The 23,420-nt window shown below is 35.4% G+C and overlaps 1 protein-coding gene and 1 non-coding gene across 8 annotated transcripts in view; both read right to left on the bottom strand.

The window, feature by feature from the left end:
* Positions 1-1,947: 1,947 nt before the first annotated feature.
* metro (membrane palmitoylated protein 7-like protein metro) overlaps positions 1,948-23,420 on the bottom strand; it is a 114,708-nt gene continuing 93,235 nt past the window's right edge. For 5 of the 7 annotated variants that reach the window (XM_081744790.1, XM_081744791.1, XM_081744787.1 and 2 more), the window contains 3 exons: positions 20,000-20,140; positions 17,893-18,123; positions 1,948-14,010 (listed from right to left, as the gene is read on the bottom strand). In XM_081744790.1, the coding sequence (XP_081600916.1) occupies positions 17,947-18,123; positions 20,000-20,140 (318 nt within the window). In that variant the 3' untranslated portion in view covers positions 1,948-14,010; positions 17,893-17,946. The remainder of the gene's footprint in view (positions 14,011-17,892; positions 18,124-19,999; positions 20,141-23,420) is intronic. The other 2 variants (XM_081744788.1, XM_081744793.1) reach the window with 2 other exon arrangements.
* On the bottom strand, positions 16,235-16,309 carry TRNAR-UCG (transfer RNA arginine (anticodon UCG)). Its single transcript has one exon. It is a non-coding gene; the product is annotated as a tRNA-Arg (tRNA).

The following is a 23,420-nucleotide window of genomic DNA, read 5'->3' as shown; positions in this document are numbered from 1 at the left end:
TCTCTTAGCTTTCCTGGAGCTCTATGGGAACTCAACCACTCTTTAAGCTTGCCTGGAGCTCCATGGGAATTCAACCACTCTCTTAGCTTGCCTGGAGCTCTGTGGGAACTCAACCACTCTCTTAGCTTGCCTGGAGCTCTATGAGAACTCAACCACTCTCTTAGCTTGCCTGGAGCTCTATGGGAATTCAACCACTCTCTTAGGTTGCCTGGAGTTGTATGGGAACTCAACCACTCTCTAAGCTTGTCTGGAGCTCTATAGGAACTCAACCACTCTCTTAGCTTGCCTGGAGCTCTATGGGAATTCAACCACTCTCTTAGCTTGCCTGGAGCTCTATGGGAACTCAACCTCTCTCTTAGCTTGCCTGGAGTTGTATGGGAACTCAACCACTCTCTAAGCTTGCCTGGAGCTCTATGGGAATTCAACCACTCTCTTAACTTGCCTGGAGTTGTATGGGAACTCAACGACTCTCTTTACTTGCCTGGAGCTCTGTGGCATTCTTCCCTTGGCTGCCTGGGCTTAGGGACCCCTATTTAGCCAAACTACATAGAAACTTTATATTGGTTTTAGGACCACACTTACAGTGACTTCGTCTTATATTGTATGTAACAGGAATTTTATAATGAAAAGGTTGTGAGAGAATACCAACATCATGTGCTAAATTGCTCTTCGTACTATTTTATCAAGTTAATTTTACAATATGGTTCCATAGTCCATAGGTCTTTTTTTTTTTTCGTGATGGCAGGAGTGAAATTTCCACCAACGATATTTTACTGTGCGTTTTATTCGGTTCAGTGGTTCATTACTTACGTTTTAACTTACCACCAACAAGTTGACGCTGCGATTGGTGTTTTGCTTGATATCTTCGTATAAATTTTTATTTATGAATACATTTATCATTCTTAGCAAATTGTTTCATATGCAGATTTGGGTGATCTACAAACGTATAATAAAGGTGTATGAATATAAACTTGTCCCGAAAATAATCACTCAGAACTTCTGTTTAATCAATAAAATTTGCATTGAAGCATTTGAACATGTAACAGATATGGTAGAAAATTAGAATGATTAAAAGCTCACTTGATACAGATACTTATCAATTTAATGTAAAAACCTAAAAAGAATGCAACTTGCTAGATTAATGCCGCGTTGGCCTAATTTTTGCCCTCAGTACAACTCTGATGCGATATGCTTCGATCTCCGGGTTTTCATTAAATTGAGAAGTATCTGTACATAGCTTTACCACAATCGTCCTACTAGAAAGTCGTATTCTATTTTTCCAGGTATGCCTAGACCACTTGGCACGCGTAATGGTATTCAACACGATGTTGGTTGTCGACTGACACAAAATGATTGCCTACTAAAATATATTTTAAATATCAAGTAAATTTATTATGAAATGGGATCTTTCAGTTTAACGTCCCAGGATTTTGCCCTTTGGGCTAAGGGAGACAGGTGATTAAGGCAAGTGAATGATGGAAGAATTGGTAGAATGAGGAAGTAGGAGTACCCCGAGAAAACCCACGGACACCATGTTGTCCACCACAAACTTACTTGGCCAGGGATCGAACCAGGGACCTCACGCACCATAGGTAAGCGCTCTACCACTAAACCACCAGTCCCCCAGTATTTTTATTATATAGATCAGTGGTTCTCAACTTTATTTATCTGGCACCCCCTCCTTCCCATAACAAGAACAAAATGTCAAACAACTATGAAGTTTACTAAATTGAAGATCGTCATTGCAAGTGGTGGTTTATTTCATAATTTATTGAACCCCCTTGCCCACTCCTCGCACCCCTCAGATTAAAAACCACTGATATAGACCATAAACCGAAACTCACCTGATTTCTTTGAACTAGATACATTTTATATGTAGTATAATAAAGAAATCAGCAACACATTGGTTCGAAAAATGCAAAGGATTATAAATAAATATACAAGAAGTGAAGTTGAACCAAATTTATTGGTATAATTTAATTAAACATTACATTCTTAACATGATGATGAGGTGGTAGTGGAAGTTTTATATGTATGTATATATATTTATATATATTGTGGAAGCGCCTGATTTGCACACAAAACATATGAATGCATTTTTCTTCAAAATGGTTTATTCATAATAGAGAGATCAGAGTAATTGGTTTTTGTAATATTTGTTCTTTTTATTTACAGCAAAAGACTTGAAGATTTTTTTTTTTTTTCAATTTTCAACACGAGTTATATTTAAAAGCACAGATTTTCTTAAGACACCATATAAAAATGCCTTAAATGTAATTAAAACACTGACATACATATGTCAGCACAGGTACTTGCATATAAAAATTGAACACTATTACAGCTATGATATATGTCTTTAATAGCTGCAAAATTTTCACCATTTTTATTTCATAATACGTAGGAGCAGCAGCATATACTACACTTGTACTTTTATGCTTTTATAAACTTTATTGCTGAACTTAAAATGGCGTTACGTAGGAGAAACAAGGACTGGCTGCTACTGTATTTTTTTCTTTCTTTGCAATCCAACCTGCATCCATAGTTTTATTTACTCAAGATCTTATGATCAGTGCGCCCTTGTTACAACAAATATTCAATCTTTTTGTCTCAACAGAGCTTAAGCTTAATTACGAATGAGAAAACTTCCTTTTCTTCACCTGACAATCTCCATTTTCTAAGCTCAACATGTCCATTTTAAAGTTTATGTATTCCCTGCTCTAACATATTTTACAACCAATTATAGCTTCTTTTTGCCTGCTTTAATACGAAAGTACTTAAAACAATATTTTAGCGTAACGTATGTATCAAACAAAAATATTCTAAGTGTATCATGTCAACAGAAGAGCATTAAGATAGTAACAGTTTTGGAGGATTATAATCATTTTCCGATTTCCTAAGGTTATTTCCAAGTGGCATTGAAAATAAAAAAGTTGAAATTAATTTGAATTTTGTGCATTCTAGCTTCGGGCCTACGTATAACTTTAAACACCAAAGCAAACACTTTTATCACTAATAGTTTACGCTTTCAGAAATATATCACTGCCTTCAGAAGAATCTCAGCAACACAAACACTTATTATATTACCAATCTTTCTTACAGTTTCGACAATATAACATTTGCCTTCATCATAAATTTATTTTAGAATTTAGACTTCATTAATATATGATAAAAACAGTTACATAATTTTTACAAACGATTAATGAGGAGACCGAGCTTCTGTGGTTTGCGATTCTCATTTTCAGAAATTATTTACATATTGCAGGATGGCGAGTAAATACTTAATATATGTAGATAACACAAAGTTACATGAGCTTATAAATACTTAATAAGTTAATAATAATAATAATGACATAATAAGATAGTTTTTTTTTTTTTTTGCTAAAAGTTGTAGTTCTCTCATACTCAGTGGTAGGGCATTCCAGGCCTTAATACCTGATACTTTTGATGCCATAATTTAATCGTGGTTTTGGTTTTTCAAGTTCTTTGTTTACCTTTGCACTTGCACTAACTGAGTGCTTTATTTCAACAAATGGTGGTCAAAATATACTTGCATCTTTCTTGAGAATTCTGTACATTACGCAATTTATCGTATAAAAATAAAGTTTATCTTTTTTTTTTAATATGTTCAGTTCGTGAAATAGCGATTCTGTATTGCCAAGGAAATGTTCATTTTTTATTATTCTTATTACCTTCTTCTCCCCAAAAGAGGAAACTTTTTCTAATTTTATATATAAATAAAACCCATCCCAGAGTTTAGAGCTCTTAAAAGTAGCTCTAAGTATAAGTATTACAACCCCCCCCCCCCCGCCAGAAGTCCGTCCTGGATCCGCCCCTGGTGGCAGCTTTATATTTAAGGTGGGCAGTTAAGTCTCCATATCAGGCTTCGATTCTGTATCAAAGGTGGATGAATCCATAGTAATATAATTTTGCGATCGATTCTGGAAACATTTCAGATATTTTAAACATTAACCCCGTGTGTAGCAAAACTCTTTCTGATTTCAGAACAATGTTTCCCATGTGAAATATTGATCAAACCAAACACCTAGGTATTTTATGTTTTCAACAACTGTTACCTTTTGAGAGCTTACTGTAATACGATAATCATTGATGTTTTGCATTTGATGTCTGTTTCTAAAAAAATACGCATTTAGTTTTATGAACATTTAAGGTTGATTTGTTAATTTCGAAACCACTGTGATAATCTGTCTAACTCACATTGTCGAAACTGTAATATATGCTATTAGTAATATTAAAAGTTTAAATTGGTCAGATTCTGTTGTTATTCAAATTAATTATATACAGTGACTTTAAACGTAAAGAAATCTTGTAAACATTATAATTCTTTTTATTTACTTTGGTTCGACTCCTTTACATGTAACTTCAGTACAACGCTCGAGAAACACTATAGCATATATACGCTACGATGAGTAACAGGATAAGTACTTTCCTCTAAGGCAGGTCTTAAAAAAAAAAAATACATGTTACTGAAATGTATTTCAAATGCACTTTCTTATAACTGCAAACTAAGTGATTACAACGTTTCCTTACTGTATCATTAACTGTTTGTGTGGAATTTACCAATACTAAAGATAAGTGCCTAGTAAAATAGCATGATCTAAAAATGCATACAATAAAGTAATACTAGAACTCATCCTAAAATGCATATGCTTAACATGAGAAACAAACATTTATATTTGAAAGTAAAGTGTACTCCATTACTGTTAATGTCAGGAATGTGAAAACAGCAGCACCTAAACCAGCCATGTTACTAAACAGCTCAGAATATTTATTGTGATTCCGGTACTGGCCCGATATAGCACCACCGTTATTATTACATCAATAGAAAACTATGAACACCACAAAATAGTTTTTCGTGTTGTGAAACATATAGCAAACAAAGACATGGTAAGTGTGCGGAACAATCATTAAAATGCGTTGATTTGTATTCTGTACGAAATGCTGCAAACTGAACTACATGTTTCTGCGGAAAGGTCACTTCACTACTTCCCGTCTATGAACACTATCGAGTTTCGAAACATTATTATTGTTAGATTGTAATCACTTACCCTAAAAGAGAATAATCAACTTTTGAATGGTATATTCAATTTAAATTTTATGACAACCTGTGGAGCTTTCGATGAGTTTGTTTACAGGATTTTTTTAAAAAGTATAACCATAACCAAAAGATTTGCAAATTAGATCTCGAAAAACAGTATCTATAACACAGCGATGAATTCTGATCAATTACCTGTCTTTAAACATTGTTTTCTCATGCGTTGCCTTGACAAAAATGTTCACAAGGTAAACGGAATAGATACTCTTACAATCAATGTCAAATTTTGATCAATTTTCCTAAATTACGAGGTCTACGATTATTTCGAATCTATTTTCGGTGGAATCGCAAGATTCATATTCACACTCTCTTCAACTTGTTGTTTTAATAGAGAGATTGCAGTATATATTCCATTTCTACAGCTAAATAAAATACAGTAGATTAGGAATACAACCTTTATGATTAGAACACATCTATACTTTCTCTTGTGTCTCAATACAATATTTCTATGGAAGTCTATTCGATTTCAACTTCAACCAGACGTGTTTTGTTTAGAAAACATACAGTAAAAGAGATATAAGCATATTATTGTTTAAATGAATAACAAAAAAAAACACAACATGATTCATACGCCATGTACATTTGATTCATACAACACACGTACTAACTTTGGTAACCATTAAAACTTACGTATGAAACATTAATAATAAAAATAATAATTAGAATAATAATACTGTCTCATTTTTTATTTTTACCAGTTTGAGCTAAAAACTCATATCGATTTTTTTCATGTCATAGCTTGTAAAATGTGGTCCCGAGAAACATTAAATTAGCAACACACACAACAATTAACACAAAGAAATGTGTATGTCTTAGCTACGGGAGATTTTATTGGCAAATACCTTCGTTACGTTCTGCTTTCAATTACATTCAACTTATGACTAGTGATCTGTTTGAAATTTCAGAATTAAAATATACACCTTCGTTCTGAATAGAATGGCATCTGTAACATTTAAGAAACTTCATCGAGTCCGTTGTTTTCTGTGCGCGATATACACTCGTTGCTTGTGAATATAACGGCAACTACACTTACTCTCATCCAAATGTAAAATTTGGATAAATATGAGTTGTTTTCCTCCAAGAAACTTTAATGAATGAACAGTTGTCGTTTCAAGAACTTTGAATGGATACTCGAGCCCAGTCATATAAGACAAGTAAAACTATACGCGAGTTGCCCAATTCAAAATTCATGATCAAAATGAGAGTTTATAAGAAGGAATTTTTATTTAAACGTGACTCGCTGTTATAAGGGAAAGCATCAAAAACAATTCCCACCGGTCTGCTAGTGATAGGATTCGATTTTTGTGCATGTCGTGGCAGGTTTAAACCATGCTGGGAGTACAATGCTCTGTATAAAATCGCAACTTTTCTGCATCCCATTTTAATACTAAGTTTATCCTTTGTAACCTAATATTCGATAATTATATAAAGCATGAAAACGAATTATAATCGACAACCACATCTAGAGATAGTTGATTGTGTAACAGCTATTCGTGAAATAATGTATCAGAATGGTTGGGGGCTAAGTCCCACATTAACATTTTTTAAGAGAAATTATATTAGAAATTGCTTGTTTCTTTTTTTTTTTTTCTTTTTTACGCTACAGATGCCTATTGTTCTACATACTTGTGCATGACTGTAAAACTGAGCGCCAACTTATGCTGTGATAAGTATTATATGGTATCACTTTCTTCTTATATAAAGTAACATAATTACCAAATATAATATAACCACTAATCACTTTTTAACACAGGATTGATTTAGGAAAAAAAGTATGGTACTTCCCAGAAAACTTGGTGTTCCGTAAACCCCTATAATACATTCAGAACAACTCCTCTGTCTTCATGTGTGGATATACAAATTTTACAGAATTTCATCGCCAAGAGTTGCTTCATTTTAATGGAAGAGGTTCATGATTGGTGTATCCGTCAACCATTTGTACCTTTTCCTTGACCAGTGTTTCTCAACTGGTGTTGCAGCACTAGGCCCTGAGACCATGTTTACTGAGTCATTCTCTTCCTTTTAGTGGATTTAAAAACATATGGTAATGTTTTCGTTTTGAGAATTTTTGTGTCTTTTCTTTTAGTGGAAATAAATATTCTAGCAACATTAACTCTCCCCATTTTAAATAAACATGATGCCACGCGTTTAACTCAGTAACAAATGTGATGCTGTGTTTAATAAAACTATTTCCAACCCGGCTGCATTGTAATGAGCTTTAGTATATTTCTCTAGATTAAGTTCGTAAAAAAAAAAAAAAAAAAAAAGCTTTTAACGCCGACTTCTATATTTCAAGTATATATGAACATCACTTGATTTTACTTCGCACCTAATGAGTTGTATCCTGGATTCTGAAATATTCCACCAAATGTTAACTAATGATACAGCTTATCACAATTCAGAAATCTCGATGTAGGGTTTGACATGAATTATTCTCTTTCTGATATCAAATCCCATTATTCTGCATTGTAGTCCACTCTGCACACCGTAAATTTACCTTCGTCATTTTAAATATTATACAGTGTACAGAAAATCACCCTGGGTTCTGGGAACAATCATTTTGGAAGATATATTTCTTCTAGTTGCCTAAATGACATTCCAAGTGAAGGAATGATATACACTTTTAATTCATAGCGTGTTGTGAAAGAAACATTTGTCAATTTTCGAAACAATTTTACGGAAGACAAAAAATTGTTCTCAAAACTCAAGAGAACGAACGTGATACTCAGTATCACAAGATTAAAAATTTCTTTGCAAAAGTCGATAATTTTGTCTCACACTGGGTTTCACAAGCAATCTGTGTATAGTAATTTTTGGCACCGTACTTTCTATATTTGTGAAAGGCACAGAATATGCTTTTATTGTCCGTTCTAGTTCAACCATTAATTAAGATCAGTAACTTTCTGTACACTTTATAAATTAATTTGGAACATTAATCTTTGTAGTTTCACCTCTCGGAACAAGCCTTCCCATCTTATTTGTTCAGGTAACAGATGTCTTACGAACTCAAGTAATCGTTATCTGCTTTAGTTTACCTTCTTTGGTACTTAAAAAGCTATTTTTCAACACTTTTAGTATTTAAGACCTATGAAATATTGCTTCTAAATAAAGGTAATATATAATAATGCTACAAGGTGTGCCAGACACTATCATCATTCAATTCTTACATAAAATATAATCTTTACATACTACATAAAAATACGAGATTTTAGAGTAAGCAAATCGCATAGATACGTCCTTAATTTCTGAATATTTTGGAAAACAAAGTTTTCAGTGGGGGAAGTTCGTTGTCAAATCGTGTCTTAATGAGTTCTTCACAAATTGTCGTTGAACAACTAATTCGACATATCAGTTTTGTAATTTCAAGATTATAGTTGATAACCCAACTTTGGTACCTCTATGATATTTCTCTCAGGTATTTGAAAATTGTTAATTATGCCTTTCCTAAAAATAAATCCCATCCCATGTTCTTAACAACGCAGTATTGTTCAAAAAAATTCTCAACACCCACCTGTTAAAACGCCCTGTTCTCTTCTCCATAAGCGGAAGTGAGTCAAGTAAGTCTCTCGCCCGTTTAAGATTTATTTCAATCCAAAATACTGCATTTAACTCTCCTACGTGTTGTGGCAATGCGGTGATGTTAAGAAAGGTGGATGTCCAGTTTTTTCTAACAACACTACTCCTCTTTGACTCTTCTCTTCAACGCCAGCTAAATTATAGCTTTTATTAACTTCCTAGTTTGACACCACTTAAGAAATTATCTTTGCGAATTGCAGTAAACAGTACGTCCAAAAGGAATACACAGTGACACAGATAATAGCTGCCATAAAATAAATATAAATAATTTATGAACTCTTATTACAAAACATTTAACAGATCTACATTTGTAATAATAAACACCATAAAATAATAATAACGCTAACGTATTTACATTTAATAAAAAGCGGCACATGTATTTATACAAATAATGAACTTGAGGTAAACAGAAAATTGATATATATGTGCAAGATGTACGAAAATTAAGAACTTATATACCAAACTGAATACCATACGGCTCTCATCATGTCACTGTCTATCTTCTACTTAAAAGAGTATCTGCATCCTTTAACAAGAATAACATTGTTGACTTAAGGGAGGGGAATCGAGGAACACTGCGACATGACAAAAAAAAATCAAATATTAACACACCATTATAAAAATACAAATAGAAAAGTTTCAAATATCAATAACGCGGTACAATTCTAGTTAGAAATACGAAACTCTATATGTGATTGCTCTAAAATCAGTTAGATCATCAACAGGGAGGAAACTGATAATCCTAACTTATACTAAGCAAGAACTGTATTTTCAAATCCTATCAACTGTTCGTTGACGCTCCATTCTTAAAGTATTACATGCTATTCTCAAGGAAGGGAGAGGAGACACATCTGTAAGATTTGAGTTTGAAAGTGTGGAGACCAGTTTTTATAAGGTGGGAAGTGTGTAACGAAGTAAGTTGAAGAAATCTGCTAGAAACAAACATCAAAATGAAAGAGTATAAGTTCTCCCAAGGCCACAAGTCCAAGTGCTAGACATGGTTCAAACAAGGTTTGATTCGAAAGCAGTCATGCTAGGAAAATACTTTTCATCAGTAGATGATTGATGTGAGAACTGTGCGACAACGTTTTTTAAAAGAACTGAAGTTTACTTCCAAGTGAAGAGCACATTTCATTATCAATAAAGCATAATAAAGGAGAAATGACTTTAAAAAAAAAAAAAAAAAGTTAACTCAAAACAACGATGAATATTAAGTTCAACGTAATTCAAAATAAAATTAATTCTTGAATTGATATAAAAAGAAAGATTGGGTGATTATAATTTAATTCAGTAGTTCCCAACCTTTCTTGACTGACGACACACTTTACTGAGAGCCCAGGACATCGTCGCAAACTTGCTTGATTTTTATTAAATGACTAGCTGAATCTGCGCTGTCTACTCAGCACATCGTTCTGTTATGACCAGGGATCTCCTTTCCACTGTGCATGTCTCCTTACTCACACAAATAAAGGATAGGAGACTCACAAAGGAAGTGAATTGCTATGTATAGATGTTGGAGAGAGTTTGTAGCAAATTTGTAGAAGTAACATGATATCAAGTGGAAATAGAAATTTCTAGTAAATCCATATCCATCCGAGTACGCCTCATTGCGTCTCATGAGGCCTTTGAAGTTGCCAGCATGCAATAGGTTTTGCCATTCAGATTTAAGAAAAGCACCTGCAATGTCCGTCAACCAGCCATATGTAGTTTCTCTACTGGTTGCCTAACACCGTAGTTTCGGCCTGCAGCAATATTAATCTTTGCTGCAGGCCGAAACTACTTAACTCAAAACGCGAAAGAACAAACATATACACCTAGCATTTCAATATATAGATTATATGAATTATAGCAGCGTAAGACGTGTCCATAACTTAGTGACTACGCAGTGCTGGTCATTGTTGCTACCGTTGGAGACGTTGACTGGTACATTTTGTCTCAAATTTGATTTTAACTAATTAGAAAATGCTTCGTAAATATTACATTCTAAAAGGGCCGCGGTGGCTCAGTGGCAGAGCTACCTCTGGTGCTTACGGTCCTTGGTTAGAGCCCAGCTCGCGCCAAGTGAACTTCGTTCCTGCGGACTTTCTCGGGGTTCTCGCGTTTTCTCTCATTTCCTTCATTCCACCATTTCCTTTATTTTCTCATCATCACCGCCTCCTTTAGCCTTTCATTTTTACTTTCTAAAATTTCGAGATACACACTATGGAACTGCGTGACACACAAGTGTGCCGCAACACACCGGTTGGGAACCACTGCCTTAACTAACTAACTCACTCAAACGCGATTAATAACAAGAAACTTTACCGAACAAAATTTACTTTTAAACGTAGCTGTAACGCACCTAGCTATAAATAATAACATATTTGTCAATTCGAAAGACGGAAAATATACATATAACAGGTTTCTTTTATTGAAACACATGAGTGATATTATGCCTAATACAGACAGAAATTACCTTTTAAACAGCATGTAAATGAAATTCAACATAAAAACTAAATATGAAGGAACAACAGATGTGCAATTCACAATGTCATTGAAAGTTATCATTGTTATTCTGCTTAAGCGCTGAAAAAGCGTTATCATTTTTTAAATAGTTTAAGCTCACACTAGAAATATGCATCCTCTTTTACCGAGTTCGATAAAGAGTGATGATGACAAATAAGTATTACCTGCACAACGTGCACTGCAGTTTCTGTCAAGTTCCAAAATATGCAAGAGTTCAAACTTCCACAATATACTGAGTTGGTCAGAATAGTTTTTTTTCCTCACACAATGTTCTGTTAGAACTTTTCTGCTTTGGATTCTAAATTTTCTGTGCATTATTTATTTATGTAGTTTCAGAGTGGATTTTGTTTTCTTTTTTTTTTATGCTCTAATTTATCGTGTTATATATTTGCTGTAAACATCTTGACAACATGCTAACTAAATTGCTGAAAACATTGCAGACAGACGCAAGGTGGAAGATGTCAACGGTTAATCAAGTTTTAAATGAAAAGAGACAGCGCTATCAGAAAGCAATGAAGAGGAAATGATTCCATGTCTTGATTCCAAGTATCACAAAGGCTGGGACAACAGTTCAGAGAAGGTTCACCGACCACAACTTGAATGTAATGCATTCTCAAATGTTTCGAAAGTTTGAGTAGTAGGGAAATTTAGTGTCTGGTTTAGAATAACATTCGTCATGGAAGAAAATAGGCTTTCCAATGTACTTTAACATGCAACAATTTCATTACTATCCTTAAACCAAGAGTAGGAAATTAAAGAGTAAAATTATCTTGAAAGCATACAATCCAAAAAGAAAATAAAATGGATTCCTATGAAGAATAGTGACAGTCAATAATGCATACATTTTAATGATTATAAAAATAGCTCATACAGCTCGCTGACTTTTAGTTCGCGTGGTCCTAGGCTGATTTTTGTCAATTCCGAGTCCAGTTTTCATTAGCCCACATCTTGCGCGGAGCTGACCGACACATTTCGATGTTTAATATTGCGCAGGCGCGATAGCTTAGGAGTGAGTTGGTGCTGGGAGATGGAAAGTGGATACAATGCCGTTTCAAAAGAACACTGAAACAGTTACAATGGACTTTTACCGTAATGTAAGGCAACAATGAAATATCTGAACAATCGCTGCACTTTAATGACTGGCTTCGTTTCGTAATGAATACGAACATAGAAAACACATTGTTCAACGTTCCAACAATGTCCATGGTAGCTGTTATAGTATTTCTATAAAATGGCATTCGATTCTCTTCCAATTTCCCATCCGTAACCCACTCCAAGCTATCGCAACTGCGCAACATTCAAATTTTAAATGTGTCCGTCGGCTCCGCGCCAACCTGTATTACTGAACATTTTAATAGATTACGTTAATTTTATATGGAAACAATGAATTTATTTTATGGCCTTTAGTAATCAAGATCAAAAGAAGAGGAATAATTATCTACATATGTAGAATAACTCGTCATTAAACTTGTAGATATTACGTTTAAACTTTACAATGCACCGACTAAAAATAAGAACATTTCTAAATTTAGTAGAAACTTGATAGAAGTGGCCATCTCGGGGAAAGTACCGCTGCTACAAATATATAAAGTGATTTTCAGCTGTTAATTCCTTTGCATATTCACCAATATATACGATAAGCACAGAGCTTCTTCAGTTACATGTGATACACAATCTCTTCAAAGATTGATTATAAAGAGTAACTTAAACCGACTGAACGATCTTTGAAAGTTGGCCCAACGTCAGTGTTACATGGCAGATTGTAAGCAAGCAGAAACTCGTAGAAAGTACACAAGCAGTTGCTTCCACAGGGTTGGAATTAACAATGTTGTGGATATGAATGAGTAGGAACAGGCGGCAACCTCATTTAGATCTCAAAAGAAACGAACTCAAGACCACTGACGGGGAGGGGGGGGGGAGAAAAAGAACATAGTTACACACAAGAAATAAGCACAGAATTTACTTCAAAAGGAAGGACTTCAGATGATAGTAACAGAAGACGTGAATATGAAAATCTATACACGTCAATGTATCACGAGTTTTAATTGCTGTTAGGGTATGACGATATTTCAGATTTGTTTACAAATACTTTTCGACAATTGCGACAATATCTAAAAAAGTATTTTTTTCACAAGAGATCAATAACTGCATTTCAATTTTCGTCGTAAACATACTCTTGCTAGTGATTACTTATAATTAAAAAAATACAATAAAATGTAAGTACACATTAATCAGCCAATCTTTTCCCATTAAAACAAATGGAACATATTTACTCGCTTACTACCAATATTACACCTGATAATTACACGAGGAACTCAGCAACTTAAGATTAAATACATTGTTACAGAGTCAACATTTTGTTCCTGCCGTATCCATTAGACCTTAACCCAATAAACGACAAAATATATCGAGCGCTGAAGTCAAATATCAGTGCTTACTATCGTCATACCACTAACGTTAAGCGCAATGTTCCACGAAATAATAACATAAAACGCCAAAGTGTTTCATGATAAAAATCAACAATTTCTTCTATAACCGTATAAATCTTTGTTTAACTATATCATTTTACCTTTCCAACGAACAGGCAGCGGTGGCACTTGAACGTCAAAAGTCCACACTGTACATTGCTATGAAGCTAGTTCTTCTTCGCAGTCACGATTGCATTTGCGTAGAGAGCATACCACTAGTCGTGGGTAGCGATTCTAACTAACTTCTTTCCGTCGCTGCCACAAAAATGCACTTCCCTAACAAATGAAGGGCACTTTCTTGTCTATCATCACACTGCCCAACACCATCAGAAACATGGCTTCCAAAACCTGAAATAGAGAAACGGGTAAAATAATACAATGTCGTCCTAAATGATTCACTTACTTTACTAAACAAGGAGCAAGCTTTTTAATCAAACAAGATGTGTGCGTTATGCATTAAACAAACCGTGAAATAAAAACTTGAGGTAAGTACAGAAAAGGTCAACACAATTTTCATCCCTTTTATTTTAAGAACAGCTGAATATTGTAAAATTCTATCTTCTTAGGATAGAGCTAAAAGATGGTACACGGGAATTTGGACTTTCCCATCACCTTTCATTATAGAAATTTCTTGTTATATACAACAGTAATAAATACAGGGTCCATTCAATAAATAACCAGAAAAGTATAGTGACTTGTATAAAAAAATACAACACTTCGACCAAGTTTGTGCTTCTTTGTTATTTTTTAGTGGTGCCCTAGAACTATTATGAGTTGGGTCTGACACACCTGCCTCGCGAACGGGATGTTGGGAGTCAGTGAAACAAAATGGCGGCACCAACGTCGAGCAGTGGAAATGAAATGAAATCATAAAGTTTTACGTCCCACGGTTATGCCGGCTACGCTAAAGGAGGCGGTCATGATGAGGAGTGAGTGAAGTGGTGGAATGAAGAAAGTGGCAGGAAACGTGACAAAACCGAGAAAAGACCCACACACTGTGTTTATATATCACAAAGCTCATTTGGCACGAGCTGGGATGGAACCAAAGACCCCATGCACCAGAAGTGAACGCTCTACCACTGGTGTAGCAGCGGAGTGTCATTAGATTTCTGGTAGCTGAAGGGTTGCAATTCACCGTCGGATGTCAGTGCAATATGATGAAAGTTGTTTGAGTCGAACACAAGTGTACGAGTGGGCAGATAAGTTAATTCGGGATGTAACAAGTGTTGAAGATTCGCCACAACCTGGACGTTCTCTCTTTGCAGTCACGGAAAACAACATTGCGAGAGTTGATACGTGAAAACAGGCATATTAGAGTGTGAATGAGGTAGAAAACCTTTCGCTCACTGTGGGTGTAGTATTTGTCTCGCAAAAGACATACCACCTGGATGTTTTGAAGTTACTTTTTTTTTTTTTTTCGCTATTTCTTCCCTTCATTATTTGATGAAATGTTTAGTGAAAGAACTTTTAGTATGTTTTCACTACTATTTCTTAAGTAGAGCGAAGACACTTTAAGACGACCTGTCATCATCAAGACCACTTTTTCATTGGAACTGAATTATAGTTCCATAAGAGCAATATATGTTGTAATGATTTGAAGATAAAATATGTAAAAAAAAAAAAAATAAAATAAAATAAAATAAATAAAATAATAAATAATAAATAAAATAAAAAGAGAGTCAGCTCTTTTGATGCGTTGTTCTAACTAGTAGCATTAAGTGTGGCCATCATTTTAAATAGAATTCGAACTGAACGGAAAGCGAATGGCTAGTGCCACTTGCGGACTAGTCATCAAATCGGTAAAATTTGACTTCTGCGAGTTTATCAAATCATTGTAATTGAACAGTGTAGTCGGAATTGAAGTTATCTTTTTTGTGGTTAACTACAAATACCATCGAGTATTGTGAGAAATGGTCAAATTGTGGCTTTAAAATTATTTCTGAAGAAAGAAAAAAGAAGGTAATTGGAAGTTGAAAAGTTACCTGCTATTCAGTAAGCCTCTATTTGTATTACTATTGATTGTAGATACACATGCATTGTGTTGTTTTGAGAAAAAATATCTAGTGTTATCTTTGTGCACTGGACATATATTTTTGAAGATATTTTGATTATAAAATCTACAATTTCAATACAACTTATTGGGTATATTATCATTACGCTCACTTGGGTCTTCCAAGAAACAATTAAATTACGGTTTTATTATCACATGTTTTATGTTGACCGAATTCTCTTACAGCTAGATTAAATTTTTGAGGGCAATTCCTGGAAAAACACACATACACACCAATTTAATATAAATATACCGTGTGAGTCAAAATGATGTTCCCGATTTCGTCAATTTATTTAGGATTTAGATTTCTGGGCTTTCGGCATCTAAGGCCATTTAGTCCTTCACGATTTGAGGGATGACGTCCCTCGGCGAGCACACAATCCGGGGAAAGGAAAGGAAGAAAGGAAGCGGCCTGGGACCTATAAGTTAGGTACCACCCCGAAATTTGCCTGGTGGGAGTGGGCGGAAAACCTCATTCAGGGTGGCTGGCCTGGAAAAGCGTGTTACAATTTTTCGACCGAGTGACCCCACCGGGAATCGAACCCGGGACCGCTCGCATCGAAGGCGAGAGCGTTAACGACTACGCTACGCGGGGCCACTTCGTTAATTTAATATTCGGACAGTAATAAGCTTTTCTTGTCAATATTTTTTTTTTAAATATAATCTCAAGTTTATTTTTCTTTCTTTCTATTGCAAAGGCGTAGTTACGTAGACGTCCACTGGGAGGCAGTTTAGTCGAAGTAAGCAATATGGTTCCTACAGGTAACAGTGTGTTCTGTGTGCTTCATTCTCATACGACTAAGTCCGTTGTGCAAGTTCACCGGCATTTCTGTGGAAAATTTAGGGTATTTGTGGTGCCACTTGCTACAACTGTGAATTGCGTGGGCGCATCACTGCAGCTGTGGTCGATGTCGATCCTGACATGCTAGGAAGAGTTTGGCAGGAACTTGATTATAGACTAATGTGTCGTGTAACTCGTGGATCGCATATTGAACATTTATAACGTTAGAAAAAAAAAAAAAAAAAAAAACTTTTTGAGTTGATCAGTCAGTGTGTGTAATCTGTTTACGTAAGTGTTATTAAAAGTAAAACGAATAATCATTGATATCGGGAACATCATTTTCACTCACCCTACATACATATATATACACACACACAGGCTGTTATAAAAATTTATCATAATACGTACAGGGTGGCAGAAAAGTAGGTATATACCTCTGAAATTGATCAAGTATAACATACTAGTTTATGAGTTTATTTGCTTCGACTCTTCCGAGCTTAAGATGTAAGTAAAATCACATTAAGAACAAATAATAAAGAAACTAAGTCTACCTGATGGGTAACAATAAGAAATGATATAAAATGCAGTACGATACTGTATACCTACTTTTGGGCCACTGGGAATAGCTTCCTCACATCAAAATAAGAAAAGACTTCATATGCACCTGTGGTTGGAAGCGCACAGTTTCGTAGTTATACGATTCCGAAAACGTGAAAAAATGAACTTTTAAAGGTCCACAGTTTCACTACTATGAGACCTATCGTAGTCAAGTCAAGACATCACTGAGGAACTAGTATGTGAACTATCCAAATAGCCACCTTTCAAAACCTTTGGTACTTGCACAATCATTTTGAGAGAGGTTGTTTGGGAGGACTTTATTACTCTCCACCTAGCTCTCTAAAAATTGGTATTATATTAAATTTTTGTGGGTAATTCCTGGAAAATTATTTAATATATATACACACACCGATTCTGGAACATCCTTAAACATGGATGTTTCGATAGTTCACATACCAGTTCCCAAGTGATGTCTTGATCCGACTACGGTAGGTCTTATAGTAGCGCAGCTATGATCTTTCAAAGTTCACTTATTTCACGTTTTCGGCACCCCATAACTCCGAAACTATCTACTTTTGAGCACAGGTTAATATGAACTTTTTTCTTATTTTCATGTGAGGAATCTATTCCCAAAATATTGTGACACATTCCTCTAGCACCCTGTGTTTGCAAGAAAAAGAACATTTCTGTCTAAAAAAAATACCACTTTAGTCTACTTAAAGTTACACAAATCGGGCTTACTTGCTACAGAACACTGACATTCTCTTGCGAAGAACTAAACTGCTTCTTTATCTTAATGATAACCCAAATAACCCTACCAACAACTAATGTGAGAGCTTACCTAATATACAATATTTTACAATATTTCTTACAAAGGAGCATTACATGATGGCTGTCACTGAACCCAAGATGCAGGTACCCACAGAGGCTCTGTCTCTACACGATTCACTGATCGCACTAACTGTTCAAATGCTACAGACAAATCAGCATTCACTATTGTTTCATCAAACCAATGGCTATACAAAAATTCTATTCGGTTACCACTGCGTAGGATTTCTTCGAATTCTTCATCCTGCAACAAACACAAAAAAATTAAGAGTACGGATTATCTAACATTGGATAAATTGTCAGCAGCTAGTGAACTATAAAATGACGTCCTACGATTATGCTCTTCAGACTAAGGGGAACGATGATTAAAGCAAGTGAATAACGATGGAAGAATTGGTGGAATGAGAAAATGGGAGTACCTCGAGAAAACTCACGGATACAATATTGTCTACCACAAACTTACCTAGCCAGAGATCGAACCAGGGATCCCACGCACAAGAGGTAAGCGCTGGACGTGCTGCCAGCATTATTTTACAGTATACTGCAATATAATGCACGTGTGTTATTTTATTTCAACAGAAAACCAGTATGAGTTCCTCGAATACGGGAAAAAAGTAGTCTTTCGTTGATTTGAGCAAACCTTTATTATAAATACATTCTATATTTACTTAACGTTTTATAGGTTTGTTCCATCCATATTCCCTAATTCTTGTTCTAAATGAAAATTAGTGAAATAGTTACGAAACTCAAAAAGAACATAGTGCTCCAAGACACCCTTGTTCAGGTGACGTGCTTGGTAACATGCTCACAGGGCTTACTGGTCAGTGAATGCTGATCATTAGACATAAGATTTTTATGCAAATGCATATTTTGTTAGGTTATATGCATCTCTGTTAAACTTTGTAAAGGTTTCTAATAATAATAATAAAGCTCGAATCCGAAGTTTAATAGTGCATATAAATGCATATTTCGAAGGTTAGAGTGTACATATATATATATATATATATATATATATATATATATACATTAGTACTTAAGAGTATACTCAGCTCAGCATATTCTATAAATTTTTATTTCAGAGATATGCTTATAGCAAGGAATAAAGTTGTATTTCAAGTTTTAGTTGTATTTTCAATGCACGTACATGCCTATGCAAAAGAATGGCTTTTTGCATAGAAGAATGCAAGAATGCCTAGTTTATGGAGCCAAAAATGTTAGCAATCGATCAACAGAACAAAGACGCTTACAACTGCCAAACGTTAACAGAAATTTGATATGATAAAGACATTGTAATATCGTGTTTATATCAATTCAAAAACCAGAGGCGCGAGGAATGTTGCTCAGTGAATGCCCAGCTCTAACTGAAGTTCGGCACGAGCTACAGTCAGTTCCTGGTAAATTCGGGTTCTGTAGAAAAGAAATTGACGGATGTTATTGCCAGGAATTCCGACTACAAAACAATTGAAATTATGGGAAAATACCTTCAAGGGATAAATTTCAATTTGCCAGAAAATGATACTAAACTTCATCCTCTGTATAAATACTGTCCAGTAACATATATTAATGTTAACAGATCATTTTCTGGCTACAAATGCAGAGAAGCATATTCTGATATACTGTAAGGCTAATTACGGGAAGGATTAAATCTCGTGTATATATATATATATGCACTCTAAAATACAAATGTGAAGAAAAACTAGAGACTGTGTTCTCGTATTACTGTGTTTATTTTTTTACCTCATAATTTGTGTGTGTTTTGAAAGGTTAGGAGTATATAAACTGTAACTGTCATAAAAATAAATTCTGAAGAGAAGGTTCTGAAAGGTAAAGTACGCTTTCGAAGTTACATTTCAACTACAGAACTTTATCACAACATTGCTGCATGTTTGAAAATGATCTATTTTATTGCTCTGTTAATGTATATTTCAACACATTTAAGAGCATGCTTGCATGCATATTTATTAAAAAAAAAGTGCATAAAAATCCGATGTCTAATCATGACTGATGAGGGAACAGAAGGATCCTTGAAAATTTTAACAGGATAAATATACAATCTGTTTTAAGTGAGTAACTCAAAGGTTGATGAAAAACTTAACTGCTAAGTAAAAAATTACACCTACCGTAAAACCTCTGGAATTATTTTCATCGAATGTCGACCGTGCATAGGCTTCATGCCGTGTTTCCTTTAGTACTTCAAACGGCGGTGGTTTTATATAAACTACAAAGGGTTTTAATTGAGGCGTCCGTAACATTTTTAACGCCTGCAAAATAAAATTGCATCTGAACACACAATGGCATTACATTTACATTCAGCTCTGTGTTAGATTTTACTATGAACCTGTAAGTGCGATTAAAAGTCCAAAGAAAAAAATGTGTTTAAACGGAAAATATATTCCATACAATTTGAAACTTCAGTATTTTGTAGAGAAAGTCATCATCCATGTGTATTCTGCATTTGTTTTCACTTAAACCTAATCTAACAACAGAGCACATATTCATAAATATTGATATTTTTTTCTATTCTGTTCTGTGTTTCAGATTACATTAAGGCTTTTTCAAGTATAAATAAACATGACGCCTTTTGTTATGTATGTGGCTGCTACACACTTCCCTGCCAAAGGCGCAATATAACATCGTTTGTTAGGCGTGCCTACAGAACGTATTTTTAAGTTTTCCTTGCCGACCAAGGAAAAATATCCTTATATTGTGTGTCACAATGGTCGTTTACGTGATTTAGCACCTACTCCAATGCCTTTATTATTGTGACAAATACGAACAACTCTATAGCGCACCAGAAATAATTTTTGAATCGCATGTTAAATAAAAGATACACGTCACCGCACTAAAAGTTCTCCCTCGTATTTGAATTAAATCATTCTATGTTTCAGTTATTACTCAAGTATTTATTTGCGAAAAATAAACTAAATCACTCGTTTTTTTCAATCTTCCGAGAAAAAAAAAGTCACATAAGAGTAAACTACTCCGTGTGGATTTTTAAGGGAGAACTTTCAGCCTTACTTTTGAGATTAAAAAAAAAAAATCTTTGGTCTTTAGGCGAGTGCACATTCATCGCAAAATCTTTGAGTTTTACGTCCCACGGTTATGCCGGATAGGCTGAAGGAGATGGTGCTAATCTATATATATAAAAGAGAACGTACAATTCTTTGTCCGCTCATCACGCTAATACGGCTGAACCAATTTCTTTCATTTTTGGGGGGTTATTAGGATTTGGACCCTAGATGGTTTTTATCATATCACTTTAATTTTTAATTACCAGTGTCTTGAGATAATTGACCATTCAGGTGTCCACAAATCCTTTGTTAGTTCATCATAGGTAAAAATAAACGTATTTATATGCAACCCGCATGACCGTGTCACTCGGCGGGTTAACATAAATGACAGGCGATATACAGCGGAAAATAGCTTGAATCTTCTGTTTAAAATTTTTTAATTGATTTGCTTATTTTTACAGACACTTTTACAATATGCCAGCACCGGGATGACCGCAGCGAAGCGGGGCGGGTTAACATAAATGACAGGCGATATAATGTTAAGATTTACTGCAATCTTCTATGGTTTTTATCATATCACTTGAAAGCGAAAAAGTAAAAATTATCTAAGTAACAAAGTTTATTGCGTTCCGGGGTGACCGCAGCGAAGCGGGGTGAACGCTGTCATATCACTTGAAAGCGAAAAAGTAAAAAATAATCTAAGTAACAAAGTTTATTGCGTTCCGGGGTGACCGCAGCGAAGCGGGGTGAACGCTGCTAGTGAGAAATGAATGCAATGATGGAATGTGAATAAAGTGAGAGGAAATGGGAGACCACCGAGAAAAACCGCGAATACGGTGTTTGTCCACCACAAGGCCCACTTGATGCGCGGTGGCATCGAACCAGGGACCCCACGCACCAGAGATGAACACTACCACTGAGCCACCGCGGCCCTACACATTCATCGAGACCAACGAACAAACATACGTTCAAAAATAACGTTTTCGGCGTATAGGGACAATGCAACGTGTAAATCCGTTGAAATCTCTATTTTCTGTTGTTTTATTTGTTTTAATTTATTTAATTTTTTACGATTACTAACGTTCTTCTCTCCTATCGACGCTCAAAAGTAAGAAAAATTACACTCACGATTGTAAATACTAGACTTATAGTGTTTAGTTGAAAGTATCACCTTTGGTAGGCTATGAATAAGATGGAAAGATAATATGTAGTTACAACATCTTAATTGAATCTACGTGGCACAGGATAGATGCACTCACAGCCATCTGTTTCTGCAGCGATGGATCAGGTTTTATTAAAGATACAACTAGTTAGGTGATTTAAGATACCATAATTGACAAATGACAAAACTATTAATAATGGAACAATTGACGTAACGTGATTGGAACCAGACATGGAAATTTGCGATATTACAGATTCAGAGGCAATAGTAAATATATTTGGTCTAGGAATTAATTCGTGCGGGTGGACAAGAGATGGCGCAACGAACGGAGCGTCCCACAGTTCCGTGTATCCACACATGTGTTGCAAACCCCTGTCATCGCGTATCGTTCGTAGTATAGGGCAGTGGATTAAAGCGTCAACAACACCAGTTTGTAGTTAAGTGAACATGGCGCAATTTGTGCCTGATAAAGTGTTTTTGCGGGGTGTCCTGCTGCATTACTTTAACATGCAGAAAAGTGCGACTGAAAGTCATCGTATTTTGGTGGAAGTGTATGGTGACCATGCTCTAGCTGAGCGAACGTGTCAGAAGTGGTTTGCACGGTTTAGAAGTGCTGATTTCGGCTTGGCAGACCAAGAGCGAGCTGGACAGCCAAAAAAAATTCAAGACGAAGAATTGACAGCATTGCTCGAGCAGGATTCGTGTCAAACGCAGGAACAACTTGCAGCAGCATTAGGCGTTGATCAAACAACAGTCTCCAAACGCTTGAAAGCCATGGAAATGATTCAAAAGATGTCACATTGGGTTCCACATGAATTGAAAGACAGAGACGTTGAAAGACGAAAAACCATTTGCGAATTGCTGCTTCAACGACAGAGCAGAAAGGGGTTTCTGCATCGAATTATTACGGGTGATGAGAAGTGGATCCATTACGAGAAACCTAAACGAAAAAAGGCCTGGGTGAAACCAGGTGAACCAGGTCCATCACAACCAAAACGAGATATTCACTGTGCAAAGGTTATGCTGTGCATATGGTGGGATATGAAAGGTGTGGTGTACTATGAGCTGCTGCAACCGGGTGAAACTATGAATGGAGAACGTTATCGACGACAATTAATGCGTTTGAAGCAAGCTCTGGCCAGAACACGACCAGAATGGGAGAACAGACATGATAAACTTATTGTTCAACATGATAACGCTCGCCCACATGTCGCAAAACCGGTCAAAACCTATTTAGAAAATGTCGGATGGGAAGTTTTACCCCACCCGCCGTATTCACCAGACGTTGCTCCTTCGGACTACTACTTGTTCGATTGCATGAACAACGATTTGATTGGACAGCGGTTTACTTCTTCAGAAGATATCGAA

Source organism: Thermobia domestica, chromosome 17, assembly GCF_964235325.1.
Source record: "Thermobia domestica chromosome 17, izTheDome1.hap1.1, whole genome shotgun sequence".
Classification (NCBI taxonomy): domain Eukaryota; kingdom Metazoa; phylum Arthropoda; class Insecta; order Zygentoma; family Lepismatidae; genus Thermobia; species Thermobia domestica.
This window is presented reverse-complemented; position numbering and strand designations above follow the sequence as displayed.